The sequence below is a fragment of the Mobula birostris genome, chromosome 22 (genome assembly GCF_030028105.1).
Source record: "Mobula birostris isolate sMobBir1 chromosome 22, sMobBir1.hap1, whole genome shotgun sequence".
NCBI classification, from domain to species: Eukaryota; Metazoa; Chordata; class Chondrichthyes; order Myliobatiformes; family Myliobatidae; genus Mobula; species Mobula birostris.
In genome coordinates this window covers 13,366,705-13,388,352 of record NC_092391.1, presented here as the reverse complement: position 1 = coordinate 13,388,352, position 21,648 = coordinate 13,366,705, and the positions used below count along the sequence as shown (strand labels likewise).

Below are 21,648 nucleotides of genomic sequence, written 5' to 3'. Positions count from 1 at the left end.
AGTGCAGCCCATTTGCTTTAATGGGGTCACCAACTTGGATTGAATTGCGAAATACAGGAAAATGTTCATTAATATTCATGATTTCAATTTTATCAGGCAATTGGGTCTTAAATAAAAATAATATCAAGTTATCCCAACTGGTTAAGTTCTCTGATTTTCAGACACTTAGAAACAGTAAAATGGCCTGTGTTTGCATGATCTGATTAAAAAGCTACCCTCCCACCTTCCCCTGTCACCTGGTCTTACCTATCACTTACCAGTTTGTACTCCTGCTCCTCCCCCCCCCCCCCCACCTTATTCTGGCATCTTCCCCCTTCCTTTCCAGTCCTGATGAAAGGATTCTGCCCGGAATGTCGACTGTTATTCCTCTCCATGGATGCTGCCCAACCTGCTGCATTCCTCCAGCATTTTGTGTTTGTTGCTCTGGATTTGCTCTGGGGCACCATGGCGTAACCGTTAGCACAACGCTATTACAACTCAAGGCGTTCCGGAGTTTAGAGTTCAATTCCAACATTCTCTGTAAGGAGTCTGTGTATGTCCTCTCTGTGGAATGCATGGGCTTTGTCTGGGTCCCCTGGTTTTCTCCCAGAGCCCAAAGATGTATCAGGTAGGTTAGATTATGAGGACACTCAGTCCTCATTTATTGTCATTTAGAAATGCATGCATTAAAAAATGATACAACGTTCCTCCAGAATGATATCACAAGAAAACACAGGACAAACCAAGACTTAAACTTACAAAACCACATAATTATAACATATAGTTACAACAGTGCAAAGCAATACCATAATTTGATAAAGAGCAGACCATGGGCACGGTAAAAACAAGTCTCAAAGTCCCGATAGACTCATCATCTCACGTAGACGGCAGAAGAGAGAAACTCTCCCTGCCATGAACCTCCAAGTGCCGCAACTTGCCGATGCAGCACCATTGGAAGCACCCGACTGCAGCGGACTCTATGTCCGTCGGAAAACTTTGAGCCTCCGACCAGCCCCTCCGACACAGCCTCTCCGAGCACCATCCTCTGCCGAGCGCTTCGACCCCACAACGGCCGCCAAGCAACAAGTAAAGCCGTGGACTTGGGGTCTTCCCCTCCAGAGATTCTGGGCTACACAGTGGCATCAGCAGCGAAGCAGGCATTTCAGAAGTTTCACCAGATGTTCCTCTGTGCTCTCATGTCCGTCTCCATCAAATCAGGATTGTGCACGGCACCCTACTTGACAAATAACAGACACCACCACCGGAGTGGCAGCTGCGAGCTGCATTGCGCTGCTATCTTCTCCTCTCTCAGTTAATCGGGCATTGTAAATTTTCCCATGATTAGGTTAGGGTTAATCGGTTTTGTCAGGGGTTGCTAGAGCAGTGTGACTTGACAAGCCAGAAGGGCCTACTCCTTGCCATATCACTAAATAGATAAATATATTTCCAGCATCAACAATTAAGAGAAGTTTGGATAGGTACATGGATGGTAGGGGTATGGACGGCTATGGTCCCGGTGCAGGTCTATGGGAGTAGGCAGATTAAATGGTTTGGTACAGACTAGATGGGCTGATTGGCCTGTTTCTGTGCTGTACTTTTTATGACTGTATGACTGTATCTGCAGAGTCTCTTGTGTTTATGATTAAAAAGCTAACAGCGTGGTCCAGATGTGAGCCTTTGGATCTGTTAGTTGTGGACCAATTTACCTTTGGGGCAGCAATTAAGAGTGCACCATGGGTATTAACCATGAAGCATGGATTGGGTTGGGTATAGTTCCTTTTCTATTGATATTAACCTCTGTGTCTCAGTGCTGTGCCTTGCTTTACAGTAAAAGATACTTTGTCACTCAAAGGTTTCTTCTGAACTTTCCACTGAACATTTAAGTCCTTTCTGAGAGAGCAAGCAGGGACTTGCTTTCCAGGCTTCCAAAGTTGTTTCCTTGACTCATAACTGAGAGAGGAACAGGAACATTTGTGAAGCCATGAATTTGATGTTCCTTTGCGGCCTTTGAGACTGTTATCATTGAATGTCTCCATCCCTTGAAGTCGTGGATGCAATACAGAACTTATATAGAATATGGAGAGAAGCCAGAGGCTTTGCAGAATCCCGAATAGGTTTTGACAGAATTGGATCTGTCTGATACTTCAAACTCAGTGAGCTGAGACACTTAATTAAAATAACAAACAGTGTTGTGCTTTAGTTATAAGTTGAAATCTTGAGCAGCTTGATACAAGACACTTTTATTAGACCAAGTTGGGCCAAACAGTGAGCTTTCAAGAGGAAAACATTTTCCAGTGAAGATGGATGTAGACATGATTATCTTTTTTCCAATAACAAGTTATATCAATCACACTGAAGCTACCGTAATGATCCTTTAAGCATCTCAAATAGAAAATGTGATCTCAGCTCTTTAATTCACTCCATCTGTGGTATATTCCTTCCAGTTATGTTTGTAATATTTGACTTCAACTTATTGATTACATTGTCAAGACTTCCTGACAAAAACAATTTTGTGTGAAGGGAGTTGTTGATTGGAGAGGATGACATAGGTTTTAACATTGTGGTACATGTGTATGTTTAGCAGCCCTATGAATCTAACAGGAAAATCACCATCGAAGAAACATGAGAAATTCTGCAGATGCTGGAAATCCAAAGCAACACACACAGAATGCTGGAGGAACTCAGCAGGCCAGGCAGCATCTATAGAAAGGAATAAACAGTCGATGTTTCGGTCTGAGACCCTTCTCCAGGACTGGAAAAAAAGGGGACTTCTCCCCTACATTTTCAGTAAGCTGACCCACACATCAGGATACTACAAGTAGAACTTCATTTTGTTTGGCTCTGCTGAGTATAAGCAGAGCTTCCTGCCGGAATAGCTGTATTCTGTGTAGTTTTAGCTTTGCTCGTGTACATCTGCTGAAATGCAATACCCATATGATATAAAAAGGGAAAAGATTAGCTTTATTTGTCAAATGTACTTCGAAATATTGAAGCATACACAGAAATGTGACACTTGTGTCAAATCAAATCAGTGAGAATGTGTTGGGGGCAGTCTGCAGGTGCTGCCACCCTTCCAGGGCCAACAAAACATGCCAACAACTCCCTAACCCTAACCCTAACCTTACATCTTTGGAATGTGGGAGGAAACTGGAGCACCTGGATGATGGAGAGAGCGGATAAACGCCTTATAGGTAGCAATAGGAATTGAACCCTGATCAGTGATTGCTGGCTACAATACACTACCGCCATGCCTCCATGCTGCCCTGCACTATATGGACTTAAGCTATGTTAGAGTTGGAGTCATAGGAAAGTACAGTACAGTACAGCCCCATCTAATCCATGCCGAACCATTTTAACTGCCTACTCACATTGACCTGCACTGGTACTATAGCCCTTCATACCCCAACCATCCATTTACCTATCCAAATTACCTTAAACATTGAAATCAAGCTTGCATGTGCCACTTATGCTGGCAGCTTGTTCCACATGCTCAAGACCCCTTTAGTGAAGACATTTCCCCTCATGTTCACCTTAAACTTTTCACCTTTCATCTTTAATCCATGACCTCCAGTTGTCCTACTCAGTGGAAAAAGCCTGCTTGCATTTACCCTATCTATATCCCTCATGATTTTGTACACCTATAACAAATCGCTCCTCAGTCTTTTATGTTACAAGGAATAAAGTCCTAACCTATTCAATCTTCCCTTATAACTCGGGTCCCCCAGACCCGATAGCATCCTTGTAAATTTTCTCTGTACCATTTCAGCCCTATTTACATCTTTCCTGTAGCTAGGTGACCAAAGCTGTAGACTTAACTATAGTTACTATGTAGACTTGAGCCGTTTTAATATTACCTTGCCTCAAGATTGGTCCTTCATATTCTGTGTATTTTTAATTATAATTATCTTGTGTTTGAATCAGACAGTACTGCAGCGTACAAGAATGAAGCTTCACTTTGAATCAGTTTCATTTGTGTTTCATTCCACTTGTGAATTTACAACTACACCCTACGCAGAGTTGCCTTATTCACTATTAAAATTATTTTGCATACTAAATTGGAAATGACATTCCAAATTTACAATGCACTTACAAAGGTCATCAGAAAAGCTAGTACAGCTGAGACCTCTCTTGTTCCCACACCAGCCATTCCCAGCAATGAACATTAAGACAAAGAACAAGGAATGCAAAATAAATTTATGGTCAAAGTACATAATGTGTCACCATATACTTCTCTGAGATTCCTATTCTTGCAGGCATGTAGGAGTTCTGGATGATCTCACTTTCTTTCTCAAGCCAAGGGCCATCAAAGTATCCTTTTGGTTGATTCAACGCCGGCTTAATGGTGGCTTAATATTCATTGCAAAGGGTTGGTACCTAAATATAATTTGTGCTCTCCTGGCAGGACAGCCATAGATAAAACAGTCAGGGAAAAAAATCAAAGTTCCCATTATCACCTTTCTTCCTTATCAGATTCCAGCTCTTGCAGCCCTTGTGTCCCTGCTTATCATCCTTCAGCCTCTGCCTCCACCTTCATCCTCCCCTCCCCACCTGGCTTATTCTCTTTCCCCCTTTTCTCCCACCTTGCCTGCTTCCACTTATCACTCATCTGCTTCTCTCCCAACTGCACCACTCTCCCTCCGTCACCTGGCTCCTTCTGTCCATCATTCCTCACTCCTCCTCAGTCCACCTGTGATGTGCTGGACCCTGTCTCGCCCTCACCCTCCCACCAATATCCTGGTTATCTTGCCCCTCCCTTCTCAGTCCTGTTGCAGGATCTCAACCTGAAATGCTGACAGTTTCTTCCCCCGTCACAGTCGCTGCTCAGCCCCCTAAGGTCCTCCAGCAAATCGTAACCACACAGAATCATGGTTATCTTGCCCCTCCCTTCTCAGTCCTGTTGCAGGATCTCAACCTGAAATGCTGACAGTTTCTTCCCCCGTCACAGTCACTGCTCAGCCCCCTAAGGTCCTCCAGCAAATCATAACCACAACAGAATCAGAATCAGGTTTAATATCATTGGTATCTGTTGTGAAATTGGTTGTTATGAGGCAGCAGTATATTGGAAATACATAATATAAACAGTTAATTACAGTAAGTATGTTGTTGTGTATGTATGTTAAATAAGTTACGCAAAAAAAGTAGCAAGGTACTGTTAATGGGTTCAATGTCCATTCAGAAATCGGCTGTCAGAGGGGAAGAAGCTGTTCCTGAATTATTGTGAGTGTGTGCCTTCAGGCTTCTGAACCTTCTTCCTGATGGCTGCAATGAGAAAAAAGCATGTCCTGGGTGATGGGACTCCTTACTGATGGACATCGCCTTTTGAGTCATTGTTCCTTGATGATGTTCTAGATGCTGGCGAGGCTAGTGCCCATGATGGAGGTGGCTGAGCTTACAAATTTTAATAGCTTCTGCAGATTCTGGAATTCTTCAGCAGCACACATAAAATGCTCGAGGAAGTAAGCAGGTGGAGGGGAATAAGCAGTTTATTACGGGCTGAGGCCAGGTCTAGTACTCAAGTTGCTCCAGAAGTTTGTTTTTGCTCCAGATTCCTGCATTTGCAGTCATTTGGGTCTCCATACTTTATCTAAATCCACACTAAGGAAATTTGTTGGTTGGTAATTAATGTACAATCACTACATTTGTTTCACAACATTTATGAGAGGGACTTTATTTGTGATGTGCCTTTTGTTTGGTATTTCTTGCAGATCACGTCTGATGCCGAGGTTGAAAGAATCACGTTCTCACGAGTCTTTGCTCAGTCCCAGTAGTGCGGTAGAGGCACTGGATCTCAGTATGGAGGAAGAAGTGACAATTAAATCTGTACACAGCAGCATTCTGGGGCAAGATTACTGTTTTGAGGTAAGATGTCAAGAACTAAAAGCAATATATGCACTACTTGAGAGTTTGCAGTTTTCTTAGTCAGCACAGCGATTTTTTAAAAAAAAATCACCTAATAACTTAGTTTATTTATCTGATTGAATAACAGTCATAGCACCTTTAAACACTTGGCTTTGAAAATATGAAGGAATAGAAGTTGGTTTGTGCTCTAAACGTTAAGAGGAAATTCAAAGTTTGGTTGAAGAGTTAGATTGAAGTGCTCTTTTGAGACTAGAGTTGGGTGAAGATCAATAGAGTGTTTTGGCATTCTAGAGATTGAAATTGGAAAGGTAGAAACCTCAGCTGTCAGCTGCGTGAGGATGCAAGATGCACTGAAGTCCAAAGTTTCTCCATTATTAAGAGAGTTTGGAAATGTGAGAGAATTATGGCAATGTAGGTATTTGAGAAGAGGAAAATAATAATGCTAATTGCACAAGCATGAGAAAATTTGCAGATGCTGGTAATCCAACCAACACACACCAAATACTGGAGAAACTCAGCAGGTCAGGCATCGTCTATGGAAAAGAGTAAACACGACAAAATCTGCAGGTGCTGGAAATCCAGGTAATTTCTGAAGGGTCTCAGCCTGAAACAGGATGGCACTGGTGCAGACATCCTAGCCCTGGGACTCCAGGCAAGGTCATTTGATTCCAAACAATTGATTTATTGATTTGTAGAGAATATTTCTCTGGTGCTTTCCTCCCTTCTCCCTTCCCCTTTTCCCAACCATGATTCCCCTCCCTCTGCTCACTTCCCACTTTCAGCCCACAATAGAGACATATATAAGAATCAGGCTTATAATCGCTCACACATCATCAAATTTGTGGTTTTTTTTGCAGCAGTACGGTGCAATACATAAAATTACTCCAGTACTGTGCAAAAGTCTTAGGTACCCTCGCAGTATATTGTATATGTGCCTAAGACTTTTACACAGCACTGTACAAATAAAATGTAAGAATCTGAATCAAATTGACTTTGTTACTTACATCTTTCGTATACATGAGGAGTAAAAATCATTATGTTATGTCTCCGTCTAAATGTGCAATGTGCAATTTATAGTCATTTATAATAAATAGTATGCACAACAGGATCTAAACCAATTTTGATTCTTTAAGAAAATTGTTATGCTAGAGAACCTAGAACAGTTCAGCAGACTATGGATCCTTCAGCTCACGATGTATAAACCTGATTGATTTGGGTGTCCATTGTATCAGACGATGCCAGTGTGAAACCTGGGTGGGAAAGTTCTTAAAATGGACAAGCCATTGCACAGGTGCAGTTCCACTGCCTCGACCTCTGAAATCTGGGTCCAGTGGTATGAGTCGTCATCACAACTGGGGTCTTCCTTGGTTGCAGTGGATGAAAATGTCACACTCTTTGGTCTTCACGAAACGTTGCAGAACTTCCTTCCTGGCTGATGGATCTCGCTGTTGGATTCGTCTTCCCCGTCTGCTGGAGCTGACTTCGCATGTTAGGACAGGCATATCTCTATTAGAGGTCTGTCGGCTACTCCTACCTGATTCGGCCTGCCTGTTGAAGCAGTGTACTGTTATGAACCTACTCTACGATCAATCTAGCCCTTCCCTCCTACACAATCCATAAGCTTCCATTTTTTTACATCCCTGTGCATATATAAGGGTCTGTTAATTGTTTCTGTTGTGTCAGCCTCTATCACCAGCCCTAGCAGTGAGCTCCAGGAAACATCCACTCTCTGTGTTTTTAAAAAAAAAACCACAACCATCTCTGACATCATCCCTAAGTTTCCTACTGCTCACATTAAATAGTTGTCCTCTGGTATTGGCCATTGCTGCCCTGGGGCAAAAGGTGCCAAGGTGGGTGATCAATGATACTCTGTCAGTGATAAAGTATATAGCAGCTGTTTCAGAAAAGTATCATTGCAGACAAGATGTACAAAGTGCATCTGAGGAATGTTACTTCTTATGTGAACAAGGGCCTTCTTACAGAATCTTTCATGAACCATTTTAGTTCTACTTGCCATTCCCATTTAGACATATCAGTCCATGGCCTCCTCTACTGCACAATGAGGCCACACTGAGGCTGGAGGAGCAACACCTTATATGCCATCTGGGAGACCTCCAACCTGATGGCATGAACATGGATTTCTTGAACTTTCTGTAATTTCTTCCTCCCTCCCACTTCACCATAGCCCAGTCTTGTTTCCCTCTCACATCTTCTCTTCTTACCTGCCCATCACCTCCCTGTTTTGCTCTTCTCCCTTCCCTTTCTTCCATGGTCTTCTGTCCTCTCCTATCAGATTAACCCTTCTCCAGTCCTTTATCTCTTTCACCAATCAACTTCCAACTCTTACATGTCCTCCCCCTTTCCTGGTTTCACCTATCACCTACCACCTTGTACTTCTTCCTCCCCTCCCCACACCTTTTCACTCTGACTTCTCCCCTTTCTTTCCAGTCCTGAAGAAGGGTCTCAGCCTGAAACGTCGACTATTTACTCTTTTCCATTGATGCTGCCTGGCCTGCTGAATTCCTCCAGCATTGTGTATGTGTTGCTTTGGATTTCCAGCACCTGCTGATTTTCTCAAGCTTGGAATCTTTAGTGGTTTCATTGTGAAGCGGCTGCAAGCCATCAGGTGTAATTTCCCAGTACTTGCCACTTTGAAACTTGACACATAAAAATCCAACAGTTAGTAAAATTGACTTTCAACCAAATTCAAAAGTGCGTTTTCATAGAAGGCTGATTTCTAATTATTGCTTAGCTGTTAACCTCTCACTTTTTACTGCTGCACAGTTTTGTTAATCATTCAGCCTCATAAAGGGTTAAAGACTTTCTGAGTGTTTTTTCTTCAGTAACAAATATCAAGCATAATTTAACTATGGAAATAAAGCTGTAGGACAGGCATTACTATAGAAATTTAATGAATTCATGCAAGGTTCTGCTAGCAGCATTATTACAAATGCTTTTCAGTAAACTCCTCCACTGAAGTATCAGCAGATAAAAGCAAAGAAAATACAATATTGAATGTTCTTCCACCGATATCAGAATCAATAACTTACAGACCTGTATTTTTAGCTATTGCCAAGTTGTAAAAAGAAGTTCCTGGATGGAATACCAGCATATGATAAGTGAATTGTTTACGTAGCCTGTACATTGTAAAGCTGGGGTTCCCAGCCTTGGCCAATGGCAGAGGTCCATGCCTTAATAAAGGTTGGGAACCCCCAAATGTAGAGGGTGGCAGATCGAATACTTGCATGTGTTACAAAAGGCCTGGACTATAACGATGAGGAACAGCTTCTTGGGGGATCGGTTCAAAGTAAATTTTATTATATAGTACAAATCTGGCACCAGATACAAACCTGAGATTCATTTTTTCTGCAGGCATACTTAGCAAATCTATAGAATTATATCCTTGTGAGAAAGATAAAGAGCAAACAAATGAAACATTTTAATGAGATTTTTTTCTTTTATTAGCATATTCATCAGTTTTCAGGATTTTTTTTAATAGAAATTGCTATCTATAATATCAACCTATCAGCATTGGATATAGAAATTCATTCCTCATTTAACTAATCTTCTTGAATTGATTATGGAATTAGATCTTTTGGATTCAATAAAGCTACCTGAATTTCGGTGACCAAGGCTAATTTGATACTCAGATCCAACACTTGGGTCAATGTAATGTTTGCAGTAAATTCTTTTTGCTAAAAAAGATTATATTAGATTACTGCAGGATTAACAAAATGGACAGGATCTCCCATACCTTTTCCTGAATAGGGGATTACCTAGACCCCAGAGGTAAAACTAAAGGAATATCATTACAACTGGGTGTATACTGAGAGTGCACACACTTTATAACAGGATCAATAAAAGATCAACCAGAAGACAACAAACTGCGCAAATGCAAATATAAATAAATCACAATAAATAATGAGAACATGAGATAATGACAGTCAAAGTGTAAATTCTGCTACATCAATTTTAGCACACTTTATTACTCAAAATGTTTATTGACTGAATTCCAACTTAAGGCCAATTTATACTTGCGTGTCAAATCGATGCCGCAGGTAAGGCATAGCCGTGTACCCTACCCAGTAGCTTGACGCACACCTCCCCAAAAATGTAACTACGCTTTCCATAAAGCTTTACAGACCTCCGAAATTATGGAGGATCCTGTACTTGCAGCCAGTTTGTAGCTAGCTGCTACAACCTGTTGACTTCCACCGAAGCTAAAACTCAAATGGTGATTGCCAATCTCTGAGTATACTATGCGTACACTGATGCGAAATAAATGGTTGGAGACGATGAACCAAATCATCAAATCTACCTGCTGACATCCGAAAATACTTGAAATGCATTTCCTCGTCCATGTCTCTCAGTGGCCGGACAAGCACGGAAAATTCACCCTCCTTCAGTTTTAGTCACTATTGTTTGAAGTTTCAACACGAAGAAACCGAGCACAGTGGCATAGAATCCCCACCACCAACTAGCGTTTTGGTGATGAATTGCAGAACGACACAGACACACCAATGCACAAGTATAAATGCTCACAACGGCATAGCCCACTTGCGTAGGCTACAGCATAAGTTAGTACACACAAGTATAAATCAGCCTTTACACAGAATTAGATTTAAAATATTTGAGAATTGTATATCATAAGGTAATTTATTAGTCCTGTCAAATGTAGAAATACATTTAGGCTTTAAGTTTGACAATCACCTGCCTGTTAGATCCCCCTAGTGCCCGTTATCCTTTGCTTTTGTTCTTGGTCCACAGTCCTCTCGGATTCCTTCTTCTCTAGCCCGTTGCCTCTTTTACCTATCGGCTCCCAGCTTCTTGCATCAATCCCCCTCCGCCACCCACTTGACTTCACCTATCACTTTCTAGCTTGTCCTCGTTCCTCTACCACCTCACCCTCCCCCATGAACTTATTCTGACATCTTCCCTCTTTCCAGTCCTGAAGAAGGGTCTCAACCTGAATCATTGACTGGTTATTAATTTCCATTGATGCTGCCTGACCTGCTGAGTTCCTCCAGAATATTGTCTGTGTGTTGCTCTGGATTTCCAGCATCTGCAGAAAATAAGTTTGACAAGACTAGTTGCTGAGAGGAAGGAATTTAAGTAAGTCCCTAGAAATCCAAGATGTAGTTCTTCATTTTACTAACCTTATTCTGGTGCATGTGGTCTCCTGATGTCAGCCCATCCACCTATATGCAGAAGCCCTTTGATATATCTAAATTTATGAAGAGGTGGGCAATTCTGCAAGTCTGTGACCTCCTCTTCACAAATATGCACACTGTCAGTACACACCCATTTTAAATGATATTCCTTTAGTTTTACCTCTGCTGTCTAGGTAAATTGATCTCCTTTCCAGGAAAAGGTATGGGAGATCTTGTCCATTTTGTTAATCCTGAGAATTCTAATATAATCTAATCAAATAGAATCTACTGCAAACATTGCATTGATCCAAGTGTTGGACCTGGGTATCCAATTAGCCTTGGTCACCGAAATTCAGGTAGCTTTATTGAATTCAAAAGATCTAATTCCATAATCAATTCAAGAAGATTAGTTAAATGAGGAATGAATTTCTATATCCAATGCTGATAGGTTGACATTATAGATAACAATTTCTATAGAAAATTCTGAAAACTGATGAACATGCTAATAAAAGAAAAATGATCTCATTAAAATGCTTCGTTTTCTTGCTCTTTATCTTTCTCACAAATACATAATTCTCATTTGAAATGTATGATCCTTTATGCCTTTTATTCGCTTAGTGACAGGTGTTTCATCTTCCAGAGAGGGAGAGGACAGTCTGGCCTCTTGAGCGTTCCACAGCTGGCAATAATGCCACTTCTCTGTAGAGCAGATCTAAATGCTTTTCTGTCCTTCTGCTGTTAGATAATTTAACAAGCTTTATTACTTGAAGCAGTAGTGGACCCACTGAAGTAATGCCACCTATGGTGTAGATTTGGGTGTAAGGCACCAACCTGTAGTTGGGAGGACAGCCATGGGATCATCATTGCACCAACACAAAACTGTGCATCCACATTTTTATTTTGGAGAGATGGAAATGTCACCATGTTTCTAATATGCTTATAGGCATGTGCAAAGGTAAGGATCTTCTGTGTTAGTTGGCAGCTAATGGGAAAAACTTACTAAATGAATTTCTGTCAATAAAATCAAGGAATCTAATTGCAATATTACATCACTTATTTGTGTTTAGTAGATGTGTAATTCCAGTGTTGGACTGCATCATATTTTACTTTTAAAAAACAGAATACAACATAGCTCCACAACCATTTATTCATTTATGCAAATATTTAATGCACTGTCTCACCTCTTCATTGTAACTCGGCTCGGACCTGTACCAGCTGCCTACTGAAGCATGCAAAGCTTCAAAACATCCTTTTTCCTACATAGGATAGACTGAACATCAATGGAAAGGAAACTTTAAATCGACATTTATTTAAAAAATATGCACGCGTAATTTGTACCAGATTTGGATCATTTCTTTAGATTATCTGCTACTCTAGGTTACATGAAATCAATTAATGTAGAACTTTTATCTAAATCAGTTAATGCTCCAGCCTGTTGCTACTGCCGCAATGAATTAATGATATTTCTTTTTCTGCTCTCCGTTGACGTAGCTTCTTACAAATAATTATTCTACTCTTGGGTCCCTTCATATACATTTGCTTGAGTGAAGACTTGGGTAAAGTGAGAATGTCTTGTATACAACACACACAAAATGCTGGAGGAACTCAGCAAGTCAGGCAGCATCTGTGGAAGGGAATATATAGTTAACGTTTTGGACTGAGAGCCTCCATCAAGACAGGAAAGGGAGGAGGCAGAAGCCAGAATAAGTAGTTGGGAGAGGGGAAGGAGGGCAAGCTGCTGGGTGAGACTGAGTGGGTGGGGGAGTGGTGTTAAAATAAGAAGCTGGGAGGGGGATAGGCTGAATGGTAAAGGGCTGAAGAAGGAATCTAATAGGAGAGAATAGTGGGCTATGGAAGAAAGGGAAGCAAGAGGGGAATGAGAAGGAGGTGAGGAGAAGAGAAAGGGTGAGAGAGTAATCAGAATCAGGTTTGATATCACCAACATATGTCATGAAATGTCTTTGCAGCAGCAGTACATTGTAATACGTACTAACAGGGGAAAAAAGTACTACAATTGTATCTATGTATTAAATAGTTAAATAAGTAGTGTATAGAGATAAAAAGTAGTCTGCTAATGTTCATGGGTTCAGTGCCCTTTCAGAAATTGGATGGCAGAGGGAAAGAAGCTGTTCCTGAATTGTTGGGTGTGTGCCTTCAGGTTCCTGTACCTCCTTCCTGATGGTAGCAATGATCTGGGTAGAATGGGAAATGGGAAAATATCCTGTATACTGTCCACTTCATCCCTTGACTTGCGGTGAATTGAGTCCCGACGATCGGTTCACCAGTCAAGAGCTAAACCAGTCCTTATTTTTAAAAACTGCCTTCACTGGTTGTTATACAATAATGTTGAAGTGGGTAATACTGAGGATCTACTGATGAACTAGCAGTCGTGCAGTAAGATAACTTGTTTGATATTGTAGATACTCGTGAGTTTCTCAGTAGTAAGAGTGGATGAGTTCAACAGAAATAATGAATTGCGTTAATACTTGCTAATATTCAAATCTCATAAATCAATCCTATGTTCCTACTCTCTCATTAACAGGAAAAAACATGTAAAACAGCCTGGGGCTGACCTTAATTTCTTGCTTACACTCTTTTGTTCAGTCCTGATTATGCTCCTCAGACCATTTTTATGCGCAGCCTATTATGGTAATACATTATAATATTCTGTGCGATTTAATAAGCATCCCAGATTGCACATTATTTCTTACGCTGATGGGAGTGGGTTAATTGCATTCACAGATAGAATTTACACTCAACTGAATGTTCTCTTATTGATGAGGTGACTGTGTTTAAAAATAATAAAACAAAGGCCAGGGTACAGCAAAGCCATCAGTTTCCTCCTGTGATCCTTTGGGAGAGTCATATATTCCTTTAGTTGTCAAGAAGGGATGAGGTCTTGATGCTGCTCATGCCAAGGACTTAAGCAGTGCGGGCACAAAAGACCTATTGTTCACTATTTTCCACATGTTGCACAGAACTACTAAATGCATTCAATAATATTCCACGTATTGACTATGCATCAGCCACGATGTTACTGGTTGGCACTGAATAGGGGCCCATGCGCTCCAGTTCCATATCTGTACATTTTCAGGATCTCAGCAGGACTGATAAGAATTTAAAAATGAATTTTGCTCATTTTAATTTAAAATGAAGGAAGGCCCATTAATCAACTTGACATGTTTAATTACAGGAAGCCATTGTTTTAAACTATTTCATTTCTGTAACAGATCCCTCACACTGGAATTGCATTCACTGTCTTGCTGTCATTTTAAACCACACAGTTTTAGCTGCCCAAAGCAGCTACTGCTCATTACAAAACACTGGTGCTCTCTGTTCCTTCGGTGCTGTCACCCAAAGGTTTTGCTGCTTGGAGCATGGCTTTACCTTGAGTACTTGTGCCTCCAAGTAGACACTAATCATTAGTTTATGTCTTCGGGCATCTTGACTGAGTATAATTTTATCCTTGGCCAATTTTACACGTTCAGCAGGTATTCCCGAAGAAGGTACAAAGGCTTATATGATCCTCTGTGGACAGTTCTGATTGTCCATCTGTAGCATTCCACGTGAAATCAGGATTGGAAAAAGCTGCAGAGGGTTGTGACTCAGCCGGCTCGAGTCTCCCCACCATTGAGGACATATTCAAAAGGGGATGCTTCAAGTAGGGGCATGGATTACCAACGACCCTCACCATCCAGGACATGCCCTCTTCTCATGACTACCACTGGGGAGGAGGTACAGGAGCCTGTACACTATATCAGTAATAGTAAACTTGTTTCTGATTCAGCTGCAGAAATACTAATCTGCAGGTCACAGAGGTATGGGGTACTGGCTATTTTTATTGCTTCTTAATGAAGTTATTTTTTAACTGATAGGAGCATATTGATTGGATTTGTGCAAAACATGAATTTTTAAAGAAAGTATTGCATTAAGTGATATGAAATTAATTTACCTTTACTGCAGGTGACAACTTCAACAGGCAGCAAATGTTTCTCGTGCCGTTCAGTCGCAGAAAGAGATAAATGGATGGAAAATCTCCGGCGGGCAGTGCAGCCAAATAAGGTAAGAGAATGGACAGGACGTTGCTGTCTTTTAGAGCTGTTTTTAGCTTGAAATAGTATCTAATTTTGATCCATACATGGAACAGTGTTTCAGGCTATTGTTGTTTAGACTGAGTTCTGCGTTTCCATGGAAGCAATCATGAATATATACAGTGGATTCCAGTTAATTGGGACTTGTACATTTTGGCCCAATTAAGGAGCTGAATAAAGTATATTTTTGGGGAAAAAAGTTAGCAGAAGTTTCATAGAAATAGTTAAAAAGGTATATAAAAAAGACCAACTACCATTTAACTGAGTAAAGAATTATGAATTTATCTAAAATACAGATTAAATTAGAACGCTACCAAAATTACTACGGTACTATAAAGCTGTATATTAGTTCCTAATAGTCATCAATGAAGCAATTCATCCAGTGTATGCTGACATATTCTTTTGATTAACTGTACTCAACCAAAGTCAGTGCAGGCACCTAGAACAGATAGTGGACTACCCTGAAACGATGCTTTCAATGATAGCGTCTTCCAAATCTTCATGTTCAAGATGATTGTCAATACCTTCAAATTCTTTCTATTTCCTAACTTGTTGAAGTAGTGAAATCATTTCATTTTCACTCTTGGCTGTTTCTGGCATCTCCATGCCTGAATGTTTGAAACCGCAGTGAGCGAAACAGTTTTGAATTGTCTTACTGTTTATTACTTGCCAACTATCAGTGACAAAAATCACTGCTTTTTGAACACAAACACGCAAATTATGCTATTTAAAAACTTTGCTATAAGCATGGTGTAGTGACCAATGGACACATGACGTGCACGTGACTGAAGCTAGTTAGAAAATGGTCAGCAACCGTCTCCCGTCCCAGTTAGCAGAATAGTATAGTGGTCATAGTCATACTTTATTGATCCCGGGGGAAATTGGTTTTCATTACAGTTGCACCATAAATAATAAATAGTGATAAAACCATAAATAGTTAAATAGTAATATGTAAATTATGCCAGGAAATAAGTCCAGGACCAGCCTATTGGCACAGGGTGTCTGACCCTCCAAGGGAGAAGTTGTAAAGTTTGATGGCCACAGGCAGGAATGACTTCCTATGACGCTCTGTGTTGCATCTCGGTGGAATGAGTCTCTGGCTGAATGTACTCCTGTGCCCACCCAGTACATTATGTAGTGGATGGGAGACATTGTCCAAGATGGCATGCAACTTGAACAGCATCCTCTTTTCAGACACCACCGTCAGAGAGTCCAGTTCCATCCCCACAACATCACTGGCCTTACGAATGAGTTTGTTGATTCTGTTGGTGTCTGTTGGTTTATCTGGTATCCCAAATAAACAAAGGAAATCCCAGCTATTTTCTAGCTTTGTGTTCAAGAGTTGCCCCACATAAGTGACTGCCCTGATTAACCAATGGTCCAATTAACTGGAATCCACTGTAGTTGGTGATAGCAGTTGTCTTCAGCATGCTTGAGGTTCTCACTGTTTACCTGTTTTATGTCCTGCTTGCTGTCCATATTCATACTTTCTCCCATCACGCACTCTGAATGAGAAGTGAATGTCACCTTTGGCCAGCAAGATCCAGCAAACCCCGAGACTGACATCAAAATGTCTCTGAGGCAAAGATGGCAGCAAACGTAAATAGTCAGGATCCCTTTTAAAGTCAGCAAGTCAATTTTGTAAAAGGTAATACAGATGTCTGCTCCCCACATTGTGCTACTTAACAGAACTCTCCACAAAACTTGTGCATTTCTTTTGCCATAAACTAATACTGTGAATGTTCGACTGGGGGTATCGTTTAGAAACATAGAAACATAGAAAATAGGTGCAGGAGTAGACCATTCGGTCCTTTGAGCCTGCACCGCCATTCAGTATGATCATGGCTGATCATCCAACTCAGAACCCTGTACCAGCCTTCCCTCCATACCCCCTGATCCCTTTAGCCGCAAGGGCCATATCTAACTCCCTCTTAAATATAGCCAATGAACTGGCCTCAACTGCTTCCTGTGGCAGAGAATTCCACAGATTCACCACTCTCTGTGTGAAGAAATTTTTCCTAATCTCGGTCCTAAAAGGCTTCCCCTTTATCCTCAAACTGTGACCCCTCATTCTGGACTTTCCCAACATCGGGAACAATCTTCCTGCATCTAGCCTGTCCAATCCCTTTAGGATTTTATATGTTTATTTCTGGTGGTGATGATTCCATTCCAAGTTCAGGAGGTAGAATGTAGTTTTTGTGCCTCAGTGGATTGTGATGCCAGAAGTAAGTGGAATGGTCTCACGCCTCATGGCTAGACTGTGCTCAGAAGTCAGATTAGGGCCTGAGTATTGTGTTAGAGAAACGTGAAAAGAAAACAGCGGTCATTGGAAGTATAAAGCAAAAATAGACATTATGCACATTCTCTTTCTGCCAATTTATGCTGATGTGTTTGCTTGAAAGCAACTTAATGACACAACAAGAGCAAATTGACTATACAGCTGAACATATTGAGATGAAGTAAAAATATAATCTGTTCTGCAGCCTACTAAACACAAACAGGCCATTACTGGGGTATTGACTAACTAAACATAAAAGAAATCAGCAGTTAAGTACTTTATGGTTTGATTTCAAAAATTGTTTGAATTGTGCATTGATTTCCAATTTCATTATGTACAACATTATTTGTATGTCCTGAAAATGTCTCCGAGCATAACTTCTATGTCCTTTATGTGTTTCATTCCATTTTTAGCTTGGATTGTAAATATGGAATTGTATTTAGCTTTCTATCAATAATGTACTAGCAATGTCCTCCTATGTGAACAATTGAAGTTCTAATATTGCAATTGGTCAACATTTCAGGTCAAATCAAGTTTATTGACGTTTAACTATATACGTATATACTGTCAAATAAGACAACTTTTCTCCGGATGAGGGTGTAAAGCACTGTAGTACACATAACACACATATAACAAAGTAAGGATAAAATCTACAGATGAATTACACATAAGTAAACAAAGTAAAATGCATAAATTAGATATTGTAGGGTACAGAACAGATTAACCAGTGAATGCGATGCAGCAGGGAGTTCAGAAGGCTAATGGCCTGAGGGAAGAAACTGTTTCCCTTAGTCATAGTCGTACTTTATTGATCCCGAGGGAAACTTGGTTTTGTTACAGTTGCACCAACCAAGAACAGAGTATAAATCTGACCGCTCTTGTTTTTATGCATCAGAGTATCCTAGTAGAAAGTCAAAGAAGATGCTGGATGGATGTGTGGGGTCCTCGATAATACTAAGGACCCTGCGTGTGCAGCGCTCCTGATAAATGGCTCCGATGGATGGTAGGGAGAACCTTATGATTCTCTCGGCCATTCTCTCAGTCCTTTGTAGGGACTTCCAGTACAATGCTTGGCTGTTCCCATACCAGATGGAGATACAGCTTGTCAGGACGCTGTCAATGGTGCTTCTATATAATTCAGTTAAGATGGTGGTGGGGAGAATTCCATTTGCCTCAATCTCCTTAGGAAATGGAGGTGCTCCTGTGCCACCTTGTTCAGGGAAATGATACTGAAGGACCCGAGGAGGTTATCTGTAACGTGAGCACAGGAACTTGATGCACATAACTCTCTATGATGGAGCCATGTATTCGTAGAGGGGGATGGTTCACCTGCACTTTCCTGAAGTCCACGATGATTTCTTTGGTCTTCGCCACCTTGCGACTTAGGTTCTTCTTCTCACACCAGCCCACTAGCTGCTCCACTTCCTGTCTATTCCAACTCATCATCACTGTTGACGAGGCCAACCACTGTGGTGTCGTCCTCAAACTTGATGACACGGTTTGAGCTGAATCCTGTGACACAGTCACGTGCCAGCAGTGTGAACAGCAGAGGGTTGAGCACACAGCCAGTGCTCAGCGTAATAGACACTAGACAATAGGTGCAGGAGTAGGCCATTCGGCCCTTCGAGCCAGCACCGCCATTCACCGTGATCATGGCTGATCATCCACTATCAGTATCCAGTTCCTGCCTTATCCCCATAACGTTTGATTCCGCTATCTTTAAGAGCTCTATCCATCTCTTTCTTGAAAGCATCCAGAGACTTGGCCTCCACAGCCTTCTGGGGCAGAGCATTCCATATATCCACCATTCTCTGGGTGAGACGTTGCTGCTCACACAGACAGACTGTGGCAGCCTGTATAAGATTTCCCTCAAACAAGGCATGTGTACTTAACAGCACATCATCTACTGCACTAGACCCTGAAACAAATTTTATTTGCAGTTGGGAGTTAACAGATCTATCAGAAAATGATTTAAGTTAGATGTTGTAATTCTCTTTGTCATTCTTCTTCAAGAGTTTTATTATAATTTATTTGAATCCCCTTGAGCTTCAGCAATGTAAAACAGATTCTAAACAAATGCTGGCCCACTGCCAAAGAGCTCCATATTTTGAATAATTTCCTGAGGTCTTATTATGTAGAACAAACCTGGACTGCAGCAGAAAGTGAAGGAGTTTTGTCGAGGTTGAACATAATCAGGTGCTCAGCATGTCAAAAGGTGCAAAGTAATTGGACCACTCCTCCAGACCTATTTCTCCCTTGTTCCCTCCCTCTCTCCCTCCCCAATCTGTGACATATCCCCTACCTTGCAACCAAGGATCAGCAGTGATAAATCTGGCTGTAAGCTTGTACAAAAGCTATCACAGCCTGTAGTTTTTCCTGCCCGTTGTTAAAATGGCAGTGTTGGGGAGATAAATAATTTTACATGGCTTAAGATCTTTATGGAAATAGTTTATGAAATTACCCTAATTTAAATGTTTGGCTTCCTGAAGAGTCTTGCACACATTATGCACTTCAAAGAACTCAGCTCCAATCCCAAATATCAAAGGGTAGTCATTTTGTAGTAATTAGATATGTTTATTTTTCTAAATGATGCTATTCTTCATTTAGTAACTGGAAGGCCAAGTACTGACAAAGGCACATCACTTACAGATCAGATTCACTTTAAATGCCATAGCCAACAAGTCTCTATACCATCTCGATTCAGCACTATCTGCCCTTAATCCTAATTTAGTAACTGCAACCATCCACTTTTCTGGATGAGACTCCTGAAATTATGTCATTCATATGCAATATCCTTTTGGACCATCACAGGGGGAATTAGACCACATGGTTTTAACCATCTTGAGCAAACCAGTTCTTCAAAGTTGAGACTGAATTAGTACCCCAATAAAATAAGTCCATACCTGTTTGTTAGACCTGTGCATCTCCCCACCCCCATCCCTCTCTGATCCAATATAGATGTTGCAGTATTTGCCGAGCTTGGCAAATAGCTTGCCAGCCTTTCATCACCAGTTGAGGTGACATCCTCAGCGTACAGTTGTTGGTGTTTCTCTCTGGGAGTGTTCACGTTTATATAGACAACCCATTCGCTTGACTGGGTCCTGATTGGCTACCCCTTCATTTGATCTTTGAATTCTATTGGCTGTCATTTCCTTGGCTCATAGGGGCTCATAGATGGCGTCTATTTTGATGTGTTTGTTTACAGAATTATCAGAAGAGAACCACGCATCTTAAAAACTCTCATACCTGCTTCAGTATGGAGTCATGATTCACTGTCCCTGATCGTGGTACGTGAAGACTGGGGAGGATACCACTTTAAGTGGGACACCACACCACGGAGGTTCTGGCACAGGCAAACACGAAGAAGGCATGAGAATTTTTGGAAACATGGTTCTCTTCTGATAACTCCGCAAGTAAACATATGAAAATAGGCACCATCTAAAACCACTAAGAGCCAAAGAGCCAACAGAATTCAAATGTCAACTGAAGGGGTAGCCAATCAGGACTGAGTCAAGCAAATGGGTTGTCTATACGAACACGAGCAATCCCAGAGAGAAACACCAACAATTGCGCACTGAGGATGTCACGTCACCTGGTGATGAAACGTCTGCAAGCTAATTGCCAAGCTCGGCGAACACTGCAACTTCAAACGCCTCAACCCGAGCTACCAATGTTCACCACCGTCCTAAATGTTGACAGTCCCTGGGTTATGTAGGGGTTCCTTTCCTGAGGACTGTCTGTTAGTTGGTTTCTCCGTGAGTCACAAAGTCGTACAACACAGAAATGGGCCCTTCAGCTAGCTACTTCATGCCATCCAAGATTCTCATCCTATTTAGCGGGTTCATATCCCTCTAAATCGTTCCTATCCAGGTACCTGTCCAAATGCCTTTTAAATATTGTTAACGTACCTACTTCAACCACTTTAGAGGCATCCATTTACTACAGTTTCGTATCACTCTACCTGCTGTTATTCCACTGAATATTCACCATAACACTACCCTAATTAAACTACACTGTATCCAATGTTAATGAATATCTTGAAACATTATTATTATTGCTAACTTGAAAAATGACTTCAAAAATATACATGGGAGAATTAATACTGATTTCCATAAATCTTGTCACTCAACCTGGTGAGCTCTTGTACTTTGCTTCCACCCTTCTGATTTAACAGTTTTCCTGCAAAGTTCATAATGAGGGCCCCAGTCCACCACCTCACTGACGCCCAGAGCCATTTCGTTTCTAGGTCATGACCAGGCCTACCCCTCTCTTGTTCCTGAACTCATTCCTG

General features: G+C 41.2%; 1 protein-coding gene across 6 annotated transcripts in view; it reads left to right on the top strand.

The window, feature by feature from the left end:
• LOC140186135 (disabled homolog 2-interacting protein-like) overlaps positions 1-21,648 on the top strand; it is a 606,748-nt gene that overhangs the window by 489,037 nt on the left and 96,063 nt on the right. For all 6 annotated transcript variants that reach the window (XM_072240039.1, XM_072240040.1, XM_072240038.1 and 3 more), the window contains 2 exons: positions 5,685-5,838; positions 14,952-15,050. In XM_072240039.1, coding sequence (XP_072096140.1) covers positions 5,685-5,838; positions 14,952-15,050 — 253 coding nt within the window. The remainder of the gene's footprint in view (positions 1-5,684; positions 5,839-14,951; positions 15,051-21,648) is intronic.